Source organism: Uranotaenia lowii, chromosome 2 (genome assembly GCF_029784155.1).
Source record: "Uranotaenia lowii strain MFRU-FL chromosome 2, ASM2978415v1, whole genome shotgun sequence".
Lineage (NCBI taxonomy): Eukaryota > Metazoa > Arthropoda > Insecta > Diptera > Culicidae > Uranotaenia > Uranotaenia lowii.
The window spans coordinates 369,677,672-369,692,930 of record NC_073692.1 but is presented as its reverse complement, the minus strand read 5'-3'; the positions used below and the strand labels follow the sequence as shown (position 1 = coordinate 369,692,930).

Below are 15,259 nucleotides of genomic sequence, written 5' to 3'. Positions count from 1 at the left end.
ACCCTGAGGCAAGAATTGGGGGAGTCTTAACAGTGCTGGGTAGTGACTCAACCATACGTTACACTTCTTGGTCCATTCGAAGTCAACTTCTTTTATCAGCAGGATGTTGAGCGGGTGAATCGCTGTGCTCGGAAAAAACTCTCGTAGTAATTAATTAGGCCGACGAAGCGAACATCATCTTTGTGCTTCGGCCGCGGCATATTTTGGATTGCTTCAGTTTTTAGGGGATACCTACTTGATCGAAGAGATACCCACAGTACTGTATGCAATCGGTGAGAAATTTGCACTTTTTTCGATAAACACGAAAAATTTGGTAGGCCAATCGTCGCAAAACTTCTTCAAGACGACTCAGGTGCACCGCATCGGTAGGACCTGTTACTTCAATGTCGTCGAGAAAAACGCTAACTCTTTCGATACCTTGCAAGATCGGTGATTTGGCGCTGCCAGATTGCCGGAGCTGATGATATGCCGTACATCAGTCGATTCGGACGATAAAGTCCGCGGTACGTGTTCAGAGTAAGAATTTCTCTGTCTTCGGGTGCAACCTCCATCTGCAGGTACGCCTGGACAAGAGCAATTTTGGATAATTTTGATCTTCCGGCGAACGACGCAAACAGCTCATCATCATTTGCAGCGGGTGCTGCTGGTGTGTACTTTGATCCTGCAGCTTTCAGACTGGGTAAACTGGAAGTATGAAGAGTTCAACTTCTACGAGACCTTCACCTGCTTAAACTTATCAGCTCGAGATATTGCCTAGAATGAGTGGATATGCAAGATTCGGCAGAATATGCAATCTTATATGCCACTGTAAAACCTGAACTTATACTTGTCGTAAAACATAAACAATCTCACGTCCCGTAGCTGCCAAATCCCCGACGACCCGTTTTCAGGGTTCCTCTGGAGATTGGTTCATTACCGACATTATCGATATCTAGATAATTTAGAGATCCTTTATTATAGCGATTGCTATCGCTGATGTTCAGAGCTTGTCTCTTATTCATTCCATATTTCAAGATGCCACAATAGCTATGTTCTTTACTGTAGCAAGTGAAAGTGAAGAAACTGTTCGGAGTTGGTCGTGATGGGATTCTTGCCTGTTTGCCTCGGTGCTTGAAAATTTTCAAGAAGCAGATGCTTTGACGGTTATTTTGAAGTTTCTTTGAAAACGTTATGAAGCGACAGGGTGCGATGTATCAGTACAGGCTCTCTTTGACGGAGTACCATAGGGTTAAACCAAAGGGCAGGAAACTCACCCGAATAATATGGTTTCCTTCTAAAAGAGTTTGAGATAACCGCGAACTGCGAACCTAATAGAATGACATTCAAAACATCCGAATACAAATATATAACAAGCGCATTTCATAGATCGTCTCGAATCAGCTGTATAGTTTCTAAACCTTTCGTACGGCCAGCGAGTTTCGCTAAAGGTAAGTAACTCCGCAAAAAGGAGACATCTCCATCCTAGATCTTGAATCGTTATTGGCACAGATCATCGATTAGAACCTGCTCGTTGAGAACATTGTCGCTAAAACGCGTTCGACGAATGGGGTCAAGGTCTGAGCCTGCCGGTGGATTTGATTGGGATATGCTAGTACTTGCTTGGCTTACTCAAAGCAAAGGTCCTGAGTGTAGAGTAATTGGCATATTCCAATGAGGTTGAACTGAACATGAAAAATGATTTCAGTTCACTAGCTTTGATGTCAAATACTTTACAATCAAGAATAAAGAAATGAGTTTTTTCGCCACATCTTATTTTAACCCTTCGTTTGTTAATACAACATATCCTTTCGTAAATCTAGACAGATGTCAATAGTAATTTTATACAACCAGAATGGGTTTGCTTCTATAGGTTCGGAATTTTACTCACCTCCGGTTCAAAGGATACCAATTTGCTCGAGTAAATTTATTCGATTGTACTTTTTGCTTCTAACATTCCGCTCAAACGCCTAGTCGATGATAGTTCAACATTGTTTGCAAATAACTATGACGTAGGTATCTAGTCGATCGAACCGACAGTTGATGACTGCACGAGTTCAAAGTTGCCCCAGGAAGGTTGTGCCGTTGGTTGGCAGCTTTTCGATTTGAATATCCAATGATTTGCAATAACCTCTCTACTAGTTAGCCCTGTCAGGTGCAGGATTTACAAATTTCAGCTGGTACACGATGGTTGTAATCAGTCGATAGTTGCCGAGAACCAAGTGAAGATGTCATCGTTAAGGAGCATTCCGGACACATTTTCTGGTGCCGATGTATTCATCACCGGTGGATCCGGATTCATGGGTAAAGTGCTGATCGAGAAGCTGCTTCGATCATGTCCGGGTGTGGGAAAAGTGTTCGTTCTAATTAGAGAGCGTCGAGGAAAGACGGGATCCGATCGGATTGACGAATTGGTTAAGGTTCCGGTGGGTGGTCGATCGTTTACAGTGGTTTCAAGTTTGAAAATTTAAACATTTTCATCGTTTCTAGTTATTCGATGTGATTCGTCAAAATTGTCCTAAAGTTTTGGACAAATTGGTACCAGTGAATGGCGATTGTTCTCAGTTGAAGCTAGGTTTAGATGATGCAAGTTGGAAGCAGCTGGAGAATGTCCAGTTTGTGTTTCACGCTGCGGCCAGTGTTCGGTTCGATGATCCCCTTCAGAAGGCAATTTTGTTGAATACTCGAGGCACTCGAGAGGCTTTGGAGTGGGCTTCAACTTTGAAGAAACTCAAAGCGTTCATACACGTTTCGACCACGTTTAGCAATTGCGAATTGGCTGAAATCGAGGAACGATTATATCCTGCCAAAATGAACTGGAAAAAATCCATTGAACTGGCGGAAACACTCAATACGGAGGTATTGGAGGTCCTTTCGGCTAAGTAAGTAGAACTTGCCATACCTGTTGAATGGTTGAGAAGTAAATGTATGACGTTCTTATCGCGCAGGTTATTGGGTGATTCTCCAAACACCTACACCTATTCCAAGTCGATTGCCGAGCACGTGGCCAATGACTATGGAAAACGTCTACCGGTTGTTATCTTTAGGCCTGCGGTCGTTACAAGTGCTGAGAAAGAACCTCTACCAGGATGGATTGACAACTTCAACGGACCGGCTGGTCTCGCAGCTGGGTGTGCTTCTGGAGTGCTGCGAACAGGCTGTATAAACATGAAAGCTCATATCGATTGTATTCCAGTGGATGTTTGTATCAAGGCAATTCTGGTGGCTGCCTGGTTGAGAGCTCATGCTTCTGCTGAAGCTACGATTCCGGTTCCGGTTTACAATTGTGCTCCCCACAAACATAAATCGGCCTCATTCTGGTTAATGGTTGATGAAGGAATTCGATTGAATGAAATTTTTCCGGTCTCACGAATGCTATGGAAACCAAGTTTTACCAATTACTGTTGCATGTCTGCGTACTATTTGGCATTTTTCTTGTACCAACTATTGCCAAGTTTACTGTTTGATATTGTGCTTCGAACAACTGGCCACAAACCCATGTAAGTTAGGTGCTCGATAAGCTTTGAGAAAGATTTCTAGTTGTTTTTTTATCTTTTACCTTAAGGTTAATGAAGTTGCAGAGGAAAATTTTCCATGCCGTTGTTACGCTTGGTAGATTCAATGCGGAATGGATATTTCATTCGGATAATTATCACGGAATGCAGAAGGAAATTCTGGAGGAGGATCGGTGAGTTGGGTTCAGCCGATGATACGAACATTTCAGTCCAATTATGCTACATTTTTTTTACAGCAAACAGTTTGGTCTGGCCTATATGAACGAAGGAATAACACAGTACGGATTAGTTTGCCATAAAGGCGGCAGGCGATATCTATTCAAGGATCCGGATTCCACCCTGCCGCAAGCTGTGATCCAATTCAATCGGATGGTTTGGCTTGATCGAGCTCTCAAACTAATTTGGTATGGTGTTTCGAGCATACTAGTTTACATTTATGCGTACCCACTCATAAATTGTTACTTATAATTGTTATTTTATTTTAAATGTGAGGTAAAAATGTTAAGAAAATTTACTGTGAACTGCCCTTAGTTAGTTATTAAAAGGATGCATGATGAAGAGTTATACTTTATAATTTCAACAAATGTTTTTTTTTTCCGAAATCTCAGCTTCGATGTCATATTTATTCAAAACTAGCTGACCCGTTGTGCTTTGCTACACCTTCCGGAAATAAATGTAATTTGTAAAAATTTATTCAAATTTAGATTTTAGAGAGCATTTATTTGAATCAAACCTCATCATACTTCAGAACCAACAACTTTGAAATGAGAGCTGCAGCTGCAGTTCTGAATTGCAATTCAAAGATGTTCAATTTTGTCCCCCACTGCTTGAAGAAGGTAGGCAAATTGAACCGGCTCGATACCCAAACAGCACTTATCATGGTAATGAAAAAAATATTAAATTAGTTATGTATCAAATACAGTGCAAATTTCTTTTTTTTTAAATAAATTTACTCCGGTAAACATATAAATATTTTAAAAAAATATCAGTTGCATCACTAAATAAGTTCTCAGCGGTTTTTTTAAATTTTCTCTTTGAAAGTCAAATATTTCAAAATGTAGGCAAAAACATTTGTCCCGTATATTGGGGCAAGTGTTAATGCAAAGCTTATTTACAGATGCGTCAGAGTAATGGCTTTAAAATCGAATGCTGTTCAAAGGGAATAACCTTCATTTACAAAGACATTTAAGAATTTTCAATATCCGCTGCAGTTTCAACATTCGGAATTCGGTCTTTCCAACATATTGAATCATTTTGAAGATGAATTTCTTAAAAGTTCGACGTTTGCCCTTGCCCCACCGTGTAAGTTGACAGAAGGGAATATTGTTTTTAACATTTTAAGGGTAAACTAAAAATTTCTCTTAAAAATTTTGCGTCCAGTTGAATATCAGTTCTAAAGTCTCGCTTTTCAAAAACGAAGCGAATCAAAAGTCTCTTTTATGCAGCCATGTAACACAAAAACACTTTTCATGTTAAGTACCAAAAAGTACGATAGTTTTTTCAGAATTATTTAAAATAAATAGCTTCCATTTTCATTTCTAAATTCGTTTCAGTTGTGTATTTGGGCCGAAGTAACAATTTCTAGAAGAAAACATATTTTTTTAATTTTTTTTAACAGAAAAAGTTGAACGTTTGAACATGTTCTAATGTTCCTTGAATGAAAAGTCGAATGCTACCTACATTAACACGAACTAAATATGGAAGTATTTTTGCAAATCTTTCAATCGGTTTCGATTTGATTGATAAAATACCAATCCGTGTCACATCTAGGCGTCATTTATTACCACGTGCTGTGTACAAATCAAATAAGCAAGAAAAAAACACATCTAGGTTGCATATCGCCCCACGTGTTTGAGAAACTGGCGCCTTATTGTTAAATTTTCCAGCAATCAATGAACAGTGTGCTTTGGTTACTATCCTCTTGCAACGACGTTTGCTCGCCCATGGAGACGAAAAACAAACCCCTCAAAGAAAATATGCTTGGTTGAGAAATACGCGCCAAAATATTCCTACTGATCAGTATGCTATGCCTGGGTTACTTTCCTTTTGCGACGTTGGCGACGACGCCTCGACCATAGAGACGAAAAACAAACCGCCCAAAGGAAAAAAAAATCTCAAGAAAATGGATGTCATGACTTTAATTTGTTTCGAAAAACTACAAATTTTGTATGGAAGCCTCTGCTTCCTTAAGTCAGATGGAGTTTTGACTATTACAGAAACCATCCCCGGCCTCAAAAACCCTCAGATGCCAGTTTTGACGGTGATCGGTTCAGTAGTTTCCGAGTCTATAGGGAACAGACAGACAGACAAACATTCATTTTTATATATATAGACAAGCTAATCCTGTGCGAACTCTGTTTCGCGTTCAATCATTAATACATCAAGATGAGTTTAAAATATGGAATCCGATGCATTTTTTCGACAATATTGGGTAAAACATTCAACAGTGTTTAAAGTCGTCGCTTCTTCTTGTCCTTCAACTTGAAATTCAAATTAAGAGGTTGATTGGCTTTTTGATAAAATTACCGTTAAAGTATTTTCTTCTCGATCGATAGCTAAATCAAGACATTATGACAGAAACATGTATTATTTTTTTAATGCCCGACTCCTTTACACAATTAAAATAGATACCTAGAATCATTAGCCTGCCTCCCACAACATAATTACACAAAACTCTGAACTTTTAAGGTTGAAGGCCTCTTTTACCGTCAAATGACCCGAAATTCATAATTGAAACCAATTTTAAGTCCCTCAAAACTCCCTTGTGGAATACTTTCTATTCGATCATATGTATAATAACGTCAGTAACTTGAAAACCCCTGACCCAAAATTTAAAACCGTAAAGCAATAGAGCGTCTTTCAAAACTTCTATGTGGAAACTTTCATCTCAATCCAACCTCTCTCTCCGAGATGCTGCAAATAAGCTGGGTGTATCGTCTACTACCGTGCATCGAACCAAAAAACGAGCCGGACTATCGACTTACAAGAAGGTAGTGACTCCAAATCGCGATGGTAAACAAAATACGACGGCCAAAGCGCGATCCCGGAGGCTATACACGAAGATGCTGGCGAATTTGGACTGCGTGGTAATGGACGACGAAACCTACGTCAAAGCCGACTACAAGCCGCTTTCGGGACAGGAGTTTTATACGGCAAAAGGAAGGGGAAAGATAGCAAATATTTTCAAGCACATGAAACTGTCAAAGTTCGCGAAGAAATATCTGGTTTGGCAAGCCATATATACCCGTGGCTTGAAAAGAAGCATTTTCATAGCTTCCGGGACTGTCAACCAAGAAACGTACGTGTTTGAATAAACGTCTTCTGCCTTTTCTGAAGAAACACGGTTGTTCCGTACTGTTTTGGCCGGATTTGGCCTCTTGCCATTACGGTAAAAAGGCCATGGAGTGGTACGCCGCCAACAACGTGCAGGTGGTTCCCAAGGAAAAGAACCCTCCCAACACGCCAGAGCTTCGCCCAATTGAGAAATACTGGACTATTGTCAAGCGGAACCTAAAGAAGACAAAAAAAACTGCTAAGGACGAGCAGCAGTTCAAGGCAAACTGGCTTTTTGCGGCGAAGAAGGTGGACGAGATGGCTGTACAAAATCTGATGGCAGGGGTTAAGTTAAGCGTAAGGCCCGGCAATTCGGATTTGGAAAAGCGGAAGCCTAACTGAATATTTTTCCTGAATTTTATGCTAATTAAACTTGAAAAAGAAATTAAATTTGATTTTTTAAATAAACGATTTCACTGATTTACACGCGTTTTCCCTTGACAAAATTTTGACCGTATCACCCTTTAAAAAGTTGAACAGTAGGGTGGCCCAAAATAGCCTTATGTCTGGAATTCTTGGGGCTATGGCGGTGACTCAGAAAAATGATGTTTAGAGGTCGCACTGGGTCGATTTTTGAAAAAAGTTCATTTGTTAATTTCCGTAATAAGAAAATTTGATTCAGAAGTATTACACTAAACATATGAGTTTTATATTTTCTAAAAATTTTGTTCAATTTACAAACTTTACGTGAAAAATACTAAAATTCCATATTATGTTTCACAGTATTTTTAGCATATCTTTTTCTAATATACTTTTTCATTTTACCGATAGATTTTTGTTTAAATCGCACAGAAAGTGTACCTTGCGTTATGTTTAAAAAAATCAAGACCACCAAAAGATGCAGATTTTCACGAAAAACAAATTTGCCGAAGAAAGTATGTCATTTATTTAAACATTGAAAAAGTTATTGATAATGTACTGCTAGGCAACCTTTCTGAAAAAAATCTATAACGGAGCTAATAAACCAACCATCAGCGGTTCGACACCATATGTACGTCCTACAGCTACAATCCGTCGTCTAACTGGAAAATTCTTTCGGCGCTTGGTATCTAAGAAACCGTTACCGAAACCGTCAGATTCAATGGAGCAAATATAAGTTGTAATTTTATTGAATGCGGTACAGCAAAATCAATTGTAGAAGAAATACACCAAAGTTTGAAAATTTGGAACTTTGAAAAATTTATTTGCGCCAAGTGCTATAATACAACCAATATTACCTCGGATGCAAAAAACGGTGCGGCACCCGTTTTAAAACGTTGGCTCGGGAGAAAACTGCTTGATTTTTCTTGCAGGCACCATAAATAATATGAGCCCATTTTAATGACAGCGTATCGAACCTGTTTCGGAATTCCAACTACCGCCCCTGAGGACAATTTATTTAAACAGTTCAGATCAGAATGGGATAGAATCAACAAAAATCATTACACTGGATTCAGTGATGGTAATATTTCTAATATCATCTCAAACGAAATCCTAATTGCTTTTTTTCCTTTTAAGGAACAATCAACAAAATAGAAACAGCCTCTTTGATATCATTCAGCAAATGAATGATGCTTCAGAAATTCGTTCGTGAAGATTATCTAGAACTTCTTCAACTAACTTTGGTTTGTCTAAATGAAAAACAGGAAGTAAAATTTCGAAGACCAGGTGCTCTACATTACGCAAGGTGGATGGCTAGAGCAATTTACGACCTCAAAATGTATTTGTTTAGAGAACAATTTCAAGTGGATATTTTGGAACTTGAAAAATTCGTCCAGTTTGTAGTATCAGTTCATTTAAAAGGGTTTTATCAAGCTCTCCTTGCTACTTGTGCACCGATGAACGATCTTATATTTATAAACAACCTTAAACACTACGACTACGATGATGAAGAGTTAAATCTGAAAACGTCGAAACAATTCGAAAAACATTTAGATGTGGTTTTTGACAGAGCTCAACATCTGACTGGCTTTTTTGATAAGCAAGTTGATGCCTTTTTCTTCTTCTTCTTCTTCTTCTAACACCAACATGGCCAAAACTTGTATGCGTCCTGGAAAATGAAAAACTTGCGTTCCTCATTTTTCTTTTCAACATAGTATCTGATACATAGAACATGCATTGCAGATTTTACTACGGCCAGGCCAACCATGTGATGAAAACGCAAAAGATACGGGAACAAGGGGGAGATGAAGCGTGGAGTTCCTTGCCAAACGCTTCTTATAATTTTATAGGGTTAGTTTATAAAATGATTATGTTTAAAGTTTACAGTATAAATCAGAAATAAAAACAAAAAAAATGATCTCACCAGAAACTTCTTGGGTTGACGCTTATCCAGACAGGCCTGGGACGATGATATCTTCCATCAGTTTATTAACTGCTAACATGTTTGAACCGGCGATTCCTAGCCATTGTTCACTTCGTACCCCTAGCGAAATTTCTTCCCGAGTACATCGCTAAAGTCAACGTTCCCGGAAATGTACTTTCCCTTGAGCTTTTTGTACGATTCATCAGTCGTTATGTGTAGACGCTCGATGCTCTGGTTACAAGCTTCTTCGTCTTTCCAATCAGCTCTGGCACCGGTTCCAGCTGTCGCAGCGGTCACTAGACATTATCCACGAATTTTGGCAATAAATTAGGCTTATACACCACAAAACATCAACCAAACAAGAAATCAATACGATGCAAATTCAAAGCATCAAACTTCTGAACAATTTCTTCAACACAAAAAAAAACAATTTAGAAATAATTTTTTTTCCAGGGTTTAAAAGGCAGCAAAAAATAATCACAACCGTCATTCACAGCAGCAGCCTACTCTTTCATCCTGAGCAAGTTGATGCCGTTTTGAAGTAAAAAAATGGGCCAGAATCTTCGGAAGAAGAGCAGTGGAGAAAATATTGAAACTTAAAAAACTTAAAAGATTTTCATTCAAAAACTCATTAGAAAATTTCGTTACCGATAAGTCTTTGGCATTTTTTTTTTGAAATTTTGCTACTTTAATTCCGGTTTCTTTTGGAAACAGAGCCAAAATTTTAGGAGTTAAGAAGTGATTATCAAGCTGCTAAAATTAAATGCCAGAGTCTATCAGTCATTAATTATCCAGCAGAACGAGCCCCAGGAATACTTAGCAACAGAATATAATGGATTTGGTCCGAACGCAAACCACGAAAAACAATATGTGTTGATGATTGTTGCAGAAAACCGAAAAAATCAGAACAATTCTTTAAAACCATCGGTTTTGAACTTTTTAACAAGTTATTTTTTTTTTAAATGTTTTTTGACTAAATATCATTGTTCACTTTCTTAATTTTAAAATAATAGGGGAGATGAGGGCATAACGAGCACCCGAGGCATAATGAGAAGTCCATTTTTCTACATAAGTACGTATTTTCTTAAACAAATTTTCATGAGGACTTGTTTCGTACTACCTATAGTATTAATTTTTCACCAAAAAAGAAATATCCTTTTCATATTTACAGAAATATTAAATAATAACCAGCTAGGTTCTCAAGTGACGAAAATATTATAATTTTTGAGCACCACCAAATAAGCTTTTATGACCTTTAAATCATCTTGATCTGAAATGTACGCACTGCAACATGATCTACACATTGTTTCTAAATTTTCAGCATCATAAAATTTTTGATTTTTCACATTAATCAATTGTAAAATGCGTTTTTACTTTAATTTGTTCACTAGAGGCGAACAGAGCACTTTCAATGAAGGCATATTGAGCATTTTCTGCCGGAGAATCTAGCAGCGAATTCAACTCGATAAGTCAACTGAATAATAGAGCTACAGCTTAACCTGTATCGTCTGACGATTTGGCCTATTGGTTAGATGTCGGAGAGGTAATCAGTAGACTCGAGTTCGATTCCTGTTCGAGGGGATTTTTTTTTTGCACATACCATTCATGATTGATTTTTTTTATTGTTACATTATAGGCTAATAGCATCAAAGCATCATCCGTCAAACAAAACACCAGAAACATAATGTATGAACATGTGTTAATTCCTTGAATTCTACAAACAGACCTAGATTATTTTGTTTTTGCTTTGTTTGATGAATCTACGCCTCACCGTTTAGTGCAATCATGATCATAAATGATAAAAGAAGAAAAAAAAATCACCTCCACCAGGAATCGAACTCGAGCCTACTGATTATCTCTCCGACATCTAACCAATAGGCCAAATCGTCAGACGATACAAGTTGAGCTGTAGCTCTATTACTCAATTGACTTCATCGAGTCGAATTCGCTGCTAGATTCCCCGGCAGAAAATGCTCATTATGCCTTCATTAATTGTGCTCATACTGCCTCGGGGGGTTTCTCATTATGCCTCTACAGTGACTGGTTTTCAGCTTTCGGCAAAAATTTTTAAAATGCATCTTTAAACGTTTTTATCTACTTTTTCAAGTTTCATCCAATTAGACAATAGACTATTTGAGTGTCGGAACACGAAACAATGATGTAATTCACATATTACAGCTGTTCTCTATGGTTAAATAAGCATTTTCCTTAAGGTGCCCATTATGCCCTCATCTCCCCTAGAAGGTTTTTAATGTTTTTTTTTTCTCTTTTTACCATTTTTGTTCAGTTTGCTTATAACAAAATTATAATTTCCTGAATTGAGCAGAAACATGTTTTTTTAAAGAAACTAAATCATCAATAATTTTCTGAACTTTTGAACAAATAACATGCTTTCTTCGGCAAATTTGTTGTACGTGAAAATCTGCTTCTTTTGGTTGTCTTGGTTTTTAAAGAGCATAACGCAAGTAACACTTTCTGGACGATTTGAATAAAAATTGATCGACAAAATAAAAAAAAATAGAAAAAGGTATGCAAAAAAAACCTGTGATCAACCTAATAAAAAAGTTTTATATGTCTTCAAGTAATTCAAGTTTGTAGAAATCGGTTCAGTAGTTTCTTGGATGGCCTGGTTTCAACCAGACCAATCTGAACGCGATAAGAAAAAATAAAAATGGCAAAATTCAAATTTTTCTCACACGGAAAATAAAAAAAGGTAAAATTTACTGAGAAGTGAGGTGATTTTTTCCACCCCTCTTTCGAAGTAAATTTTACCTTTTTTTTCTTTCACCTATCAAAAAGGTTCGTTTAACCTTTTTTTCAATCACCTATCAAAAAGGTAAATTTTACCTTTTTCACATTCACCTAGCTAAATAGTAATTCTCTGTTATAGTAATAATACCGTTTCCCCATTCACTGATTTAAAAGGTAAATGCTAGTTGGTTTGGTTGGTTTCTTCAATAAAAAACATAATTCATTAGAAAATTGATTTTTATTTCAGATAAATAGGAACTTCTTGTATTTTAAGACCAGGCTTTTTTTTCACCAAGCTTGTGGCGATTCCATTCGCGTTCTTCCGAGCCATCATGGCCGCTGAATCCTCCTGCGTTGCATTTACTCATTCATGCACTCCTCTGTTCGACTAATTAAGTCAGGTCCGGCTTTTCCGGAATGATATCTGGAGGATGACGTGGAATACACCTTGAAGCTCTGTGGGCCAATCTGAAACAAAAGCAAAGTATTATGACAAGAACAAGCACAACTAAATGATATCTGATAATAATAGAAAACACCATTCTGTTTCGATTTTTGCACATTGGGCACGAAGCAAAACTTGTTCCTGAATGACAAAACAGCTTAACCTCAATAAACGGGTTAGGAAAATAGTTTTTTTTTTTCGAGATGAATTGTACCGTTTTGTTTAGCCTAATCCAGGTTAACTTCATCTCGCTACGAGGTAAGATTTACCTTTTCTCTCGGTTTTTTTTTTGTTTCGATTATAGTCGTTTTACCATCATTATGGCATTCGCGACTTTATCAACGTTGCAGTTGGCTTTTCTCTTGATGAATTGTACCTTTTTTTCAGCTCGATTCAGGTAAACTTTACCTCACTGTGAGGTGAGTTTCATCTCGAAAAGCTAAAATTTACCTTTCCGGTTTCCACGAGCGTTCACCTTGCTATCTCGGTATATTTTACCTTTTTATTATTTTCCGTGTTATGTGAGGTTGAAAAATCGAATATAATTTATTGGAATTTATTTCTTGGATTAAAGACTAATGATACAGATAGATAAGGTTTACGAATTTTGTATTTTGTTAAAAATATATCTGTTTTTTTTTCAATTCCAGTTTCTCGAGAAGCAGGCTACACCAATCATTGGTGTACCAAAAACACTGAAATTCATCCGAATATTTCTAGTTGATATGCCTTATGTAACTATAGACACAGGGAATTGAAAATTATGAAAGTGAACGTATAATTTATTTCGTCCAGTAGTGTATATCTTTCCGTGTTTTAATATACATTGTTTTGAACAAATTTCGCGTCATTTGATTTGGTTTTAAAAATTGATCGAGAAATATTGGAAAAAGTGATCAAACTTACCCCTTTTTACGGTACTACAAATCTAAAGAATATGTTTGCCTTAGTGTATCAACACTTTCGAGATCTTTTGTCCATTTCCAGAAAGCAAGGTTTCATAATAGTAAACAAAACAAACTGAAACCTAGAACTTTGAGGATGCATTATTTGATGTACCGTCAATTGGGGCAGCATGCAACCCGGTAGACTGCCCCAAATTTGAATGGGAAATTCAAAACCTGTGAAATGTTATGCGCTGCAGGCTAAAATTGACCCTAGGCCTAGTACAAGATCTCATGCCAAATTTGGGCCAAATTGGATCACGGGGCGGGGTCGCTCAACGAGCCTGAAGATTGTATGGGATTTTGAGACATTTTGTTCGGGAGAAACATAAAAAACAGTTTTTCATCAATTGTTTTGGTTCCCGTCGGCCGATTTCTTTCAAAAATGGTTTTTCTTAAAGCCTAAAACTATGAAAAATATTTTATCCGAAAGCTGCATATCGATAAGAGTTGAGATAGAAAAGTTATTAGGCTTCAAAAATGAGCCAACTTTTTTAAGGATGGTAATCATCACTGTTAATGAGTCGGGGCGGTCGAACATATTGACACCTCATAAACAGTGATGAATACCAACGTTAAAAAAGTTAGCCCATTTTTGAAGCCTAATAACTCTTTTATCTCAAATCTTATCGAAATGCAGTCTTCGGATGAAATACTTTTCAAAATTTAGGCATTAAGAAAAACCATTTTCGATACGGCCAACGACAATTAAAGGTTTTGATGAAAAACTGGTATTTCATGTTTCTTCCGAACAAAATGTCTCAAAATCCCATACAAATTTCAGACTCGGCCTTCCCGTGATCCGATCTGGCCCAAATTTGGCATGAGATCTTGTACTAACATAACGCATAACTTTTTCAAAAGTCGGGTCATTTGGGGCACTCTCTGCAACACATCTAATCATATCGTTTGTATACCAAAAGTTTAAAGGTTAAAATTTACAAAAACATGCGATTTTAACCCTACTAATGGCGTGTTCGTAAATTGATCTTTTCTTTCGAAGTGATTCTTTTTATCGATGCAGGGGTTCGTAAATTATGAACAGACGTATGCAAAAGCGTTGGAAAGTGATTTGACATCTACCAAAAAAATCGATCGACTGATGCATCACCCAAAAAAAAATCAATTTACGAACGAGCCGTAAGAAAAAGGGGTAAGTTGCAACAAACTTTGTTTTTTAATGAAAAATCAAATGAAAACTTTTAAAAATTTATAGCTTTTGATGTATTTGTGATGTCATAACGCATAAAGCACCAATTGCAGTAATATTTACTTTTGTTCGATTTAAATTTTACATTTTTTCTGTCAAACATGTTTTTAAAGAAAAAGCATAAGGGTGCTGCATACATTTAGGGGTTAAAAAACTTCAAAATATTTACAAGCTGAAATCCTAAAAATTAATGTTTGGATGGATGAAATTTTGAAATAAATAAACGCGTGATGCAAAACAATCATATTCCAGCATATGGAAACGAGATTTAAAAGGTGCCTCTTTGATATGCATTTTGATGCATTCTAGCCCTGACCGGTAACTAAATTATAAAAATATTTATTAAAAAAACGTCTTGGATTGTCTGAAAAATATTCTTAAATCAACAGTGTTCTTTTAGGAAAATTAAAGCAATATGGGTAAAGTTTTTAACAGCATAGGAAAATGTAAAAATGGATGCAATGGATTGCTCGTTCTTTAATTTTCTAAGAGAATAAAAAACTTTGAAAAACTATCTCACTATGTGAGAAACTCATCATCGTTTTGTTATCAATAAATGATAACTTTATTGCACTATATTGAAATAAATATTGAATGAGTGTTGTGATATACAAATGATGCATCTAACTCGCTGTTGCATGATGTCCCGTTTGACGGTTATTTTCTCTACTCAGAAAATAGTCCATAACTGGTCACATTTTCAGAGATGTAAATAATGAAATTGTGTTAACCCTTTCAAAGGTAATCTAGAAATGTTCGATTAAACACAGAAATAAGCTTTGTCAGCTCAAGAATCATTCC

The 15,259-nt window shown here is 36.9% G+C and overlaps 1 protein-coding gene across 1 annotated transcript; it reads left to right on the top strand.

Annotated features, from left to right (window-relative positions):
- Nucleotides 1–2,192: 2,192 nt before the first annotated feature.
- On the top strand, nt 2,193–4,007 carry LOC129748631 (fatty acyl-CoA reductase wat-like). Its single transcript, XM_055743292.1, has 5 exons — nt 2,193–2,402; nt 2,467–2,858; nt 2,925–3,476; nt 3,542–3,664; nt 3,728–4,007. The coding sequence occupies exons 1-5, from the start codon at nt 2,205–2,207 to the stop codon at nt 3,957–3,959; spliced, it is 1,497 nt and encodes a 498-aa protein (XP_055599267.1). The 5' UTR covers nt 2,193–2,204; the 3' UTR covers nt 3,960–4,007.
- Nucleotides 4,008–15,259: the final 11,252 nt, after the last annotated feature.

Bases quoted from the DNA above. Each gene is read 5' to 3' on its own strand.
- LOC129748631 (XM_055743292.1), top strand. From the start codon at position 2,205: ATGTCATCGTTAAGGAGCATTCCGGACACATTTTCTGGTGCCGATGTA. The intron at 2,403-2,466 runs GTGGGTGGTCGA...CATCGTTTCTAG, and splicing joins ACGAATTGGTTAAGGTTCCG to TTATTCGATGTGATTCGTCA. The intron at 2,859-2,924 runs GTAAGTAGAACT...CTTATCGCGCAG, and splicing joins TTGGAGGTCCTTTCGGCTAA to GTTATTGGGTGATTCTCCAA.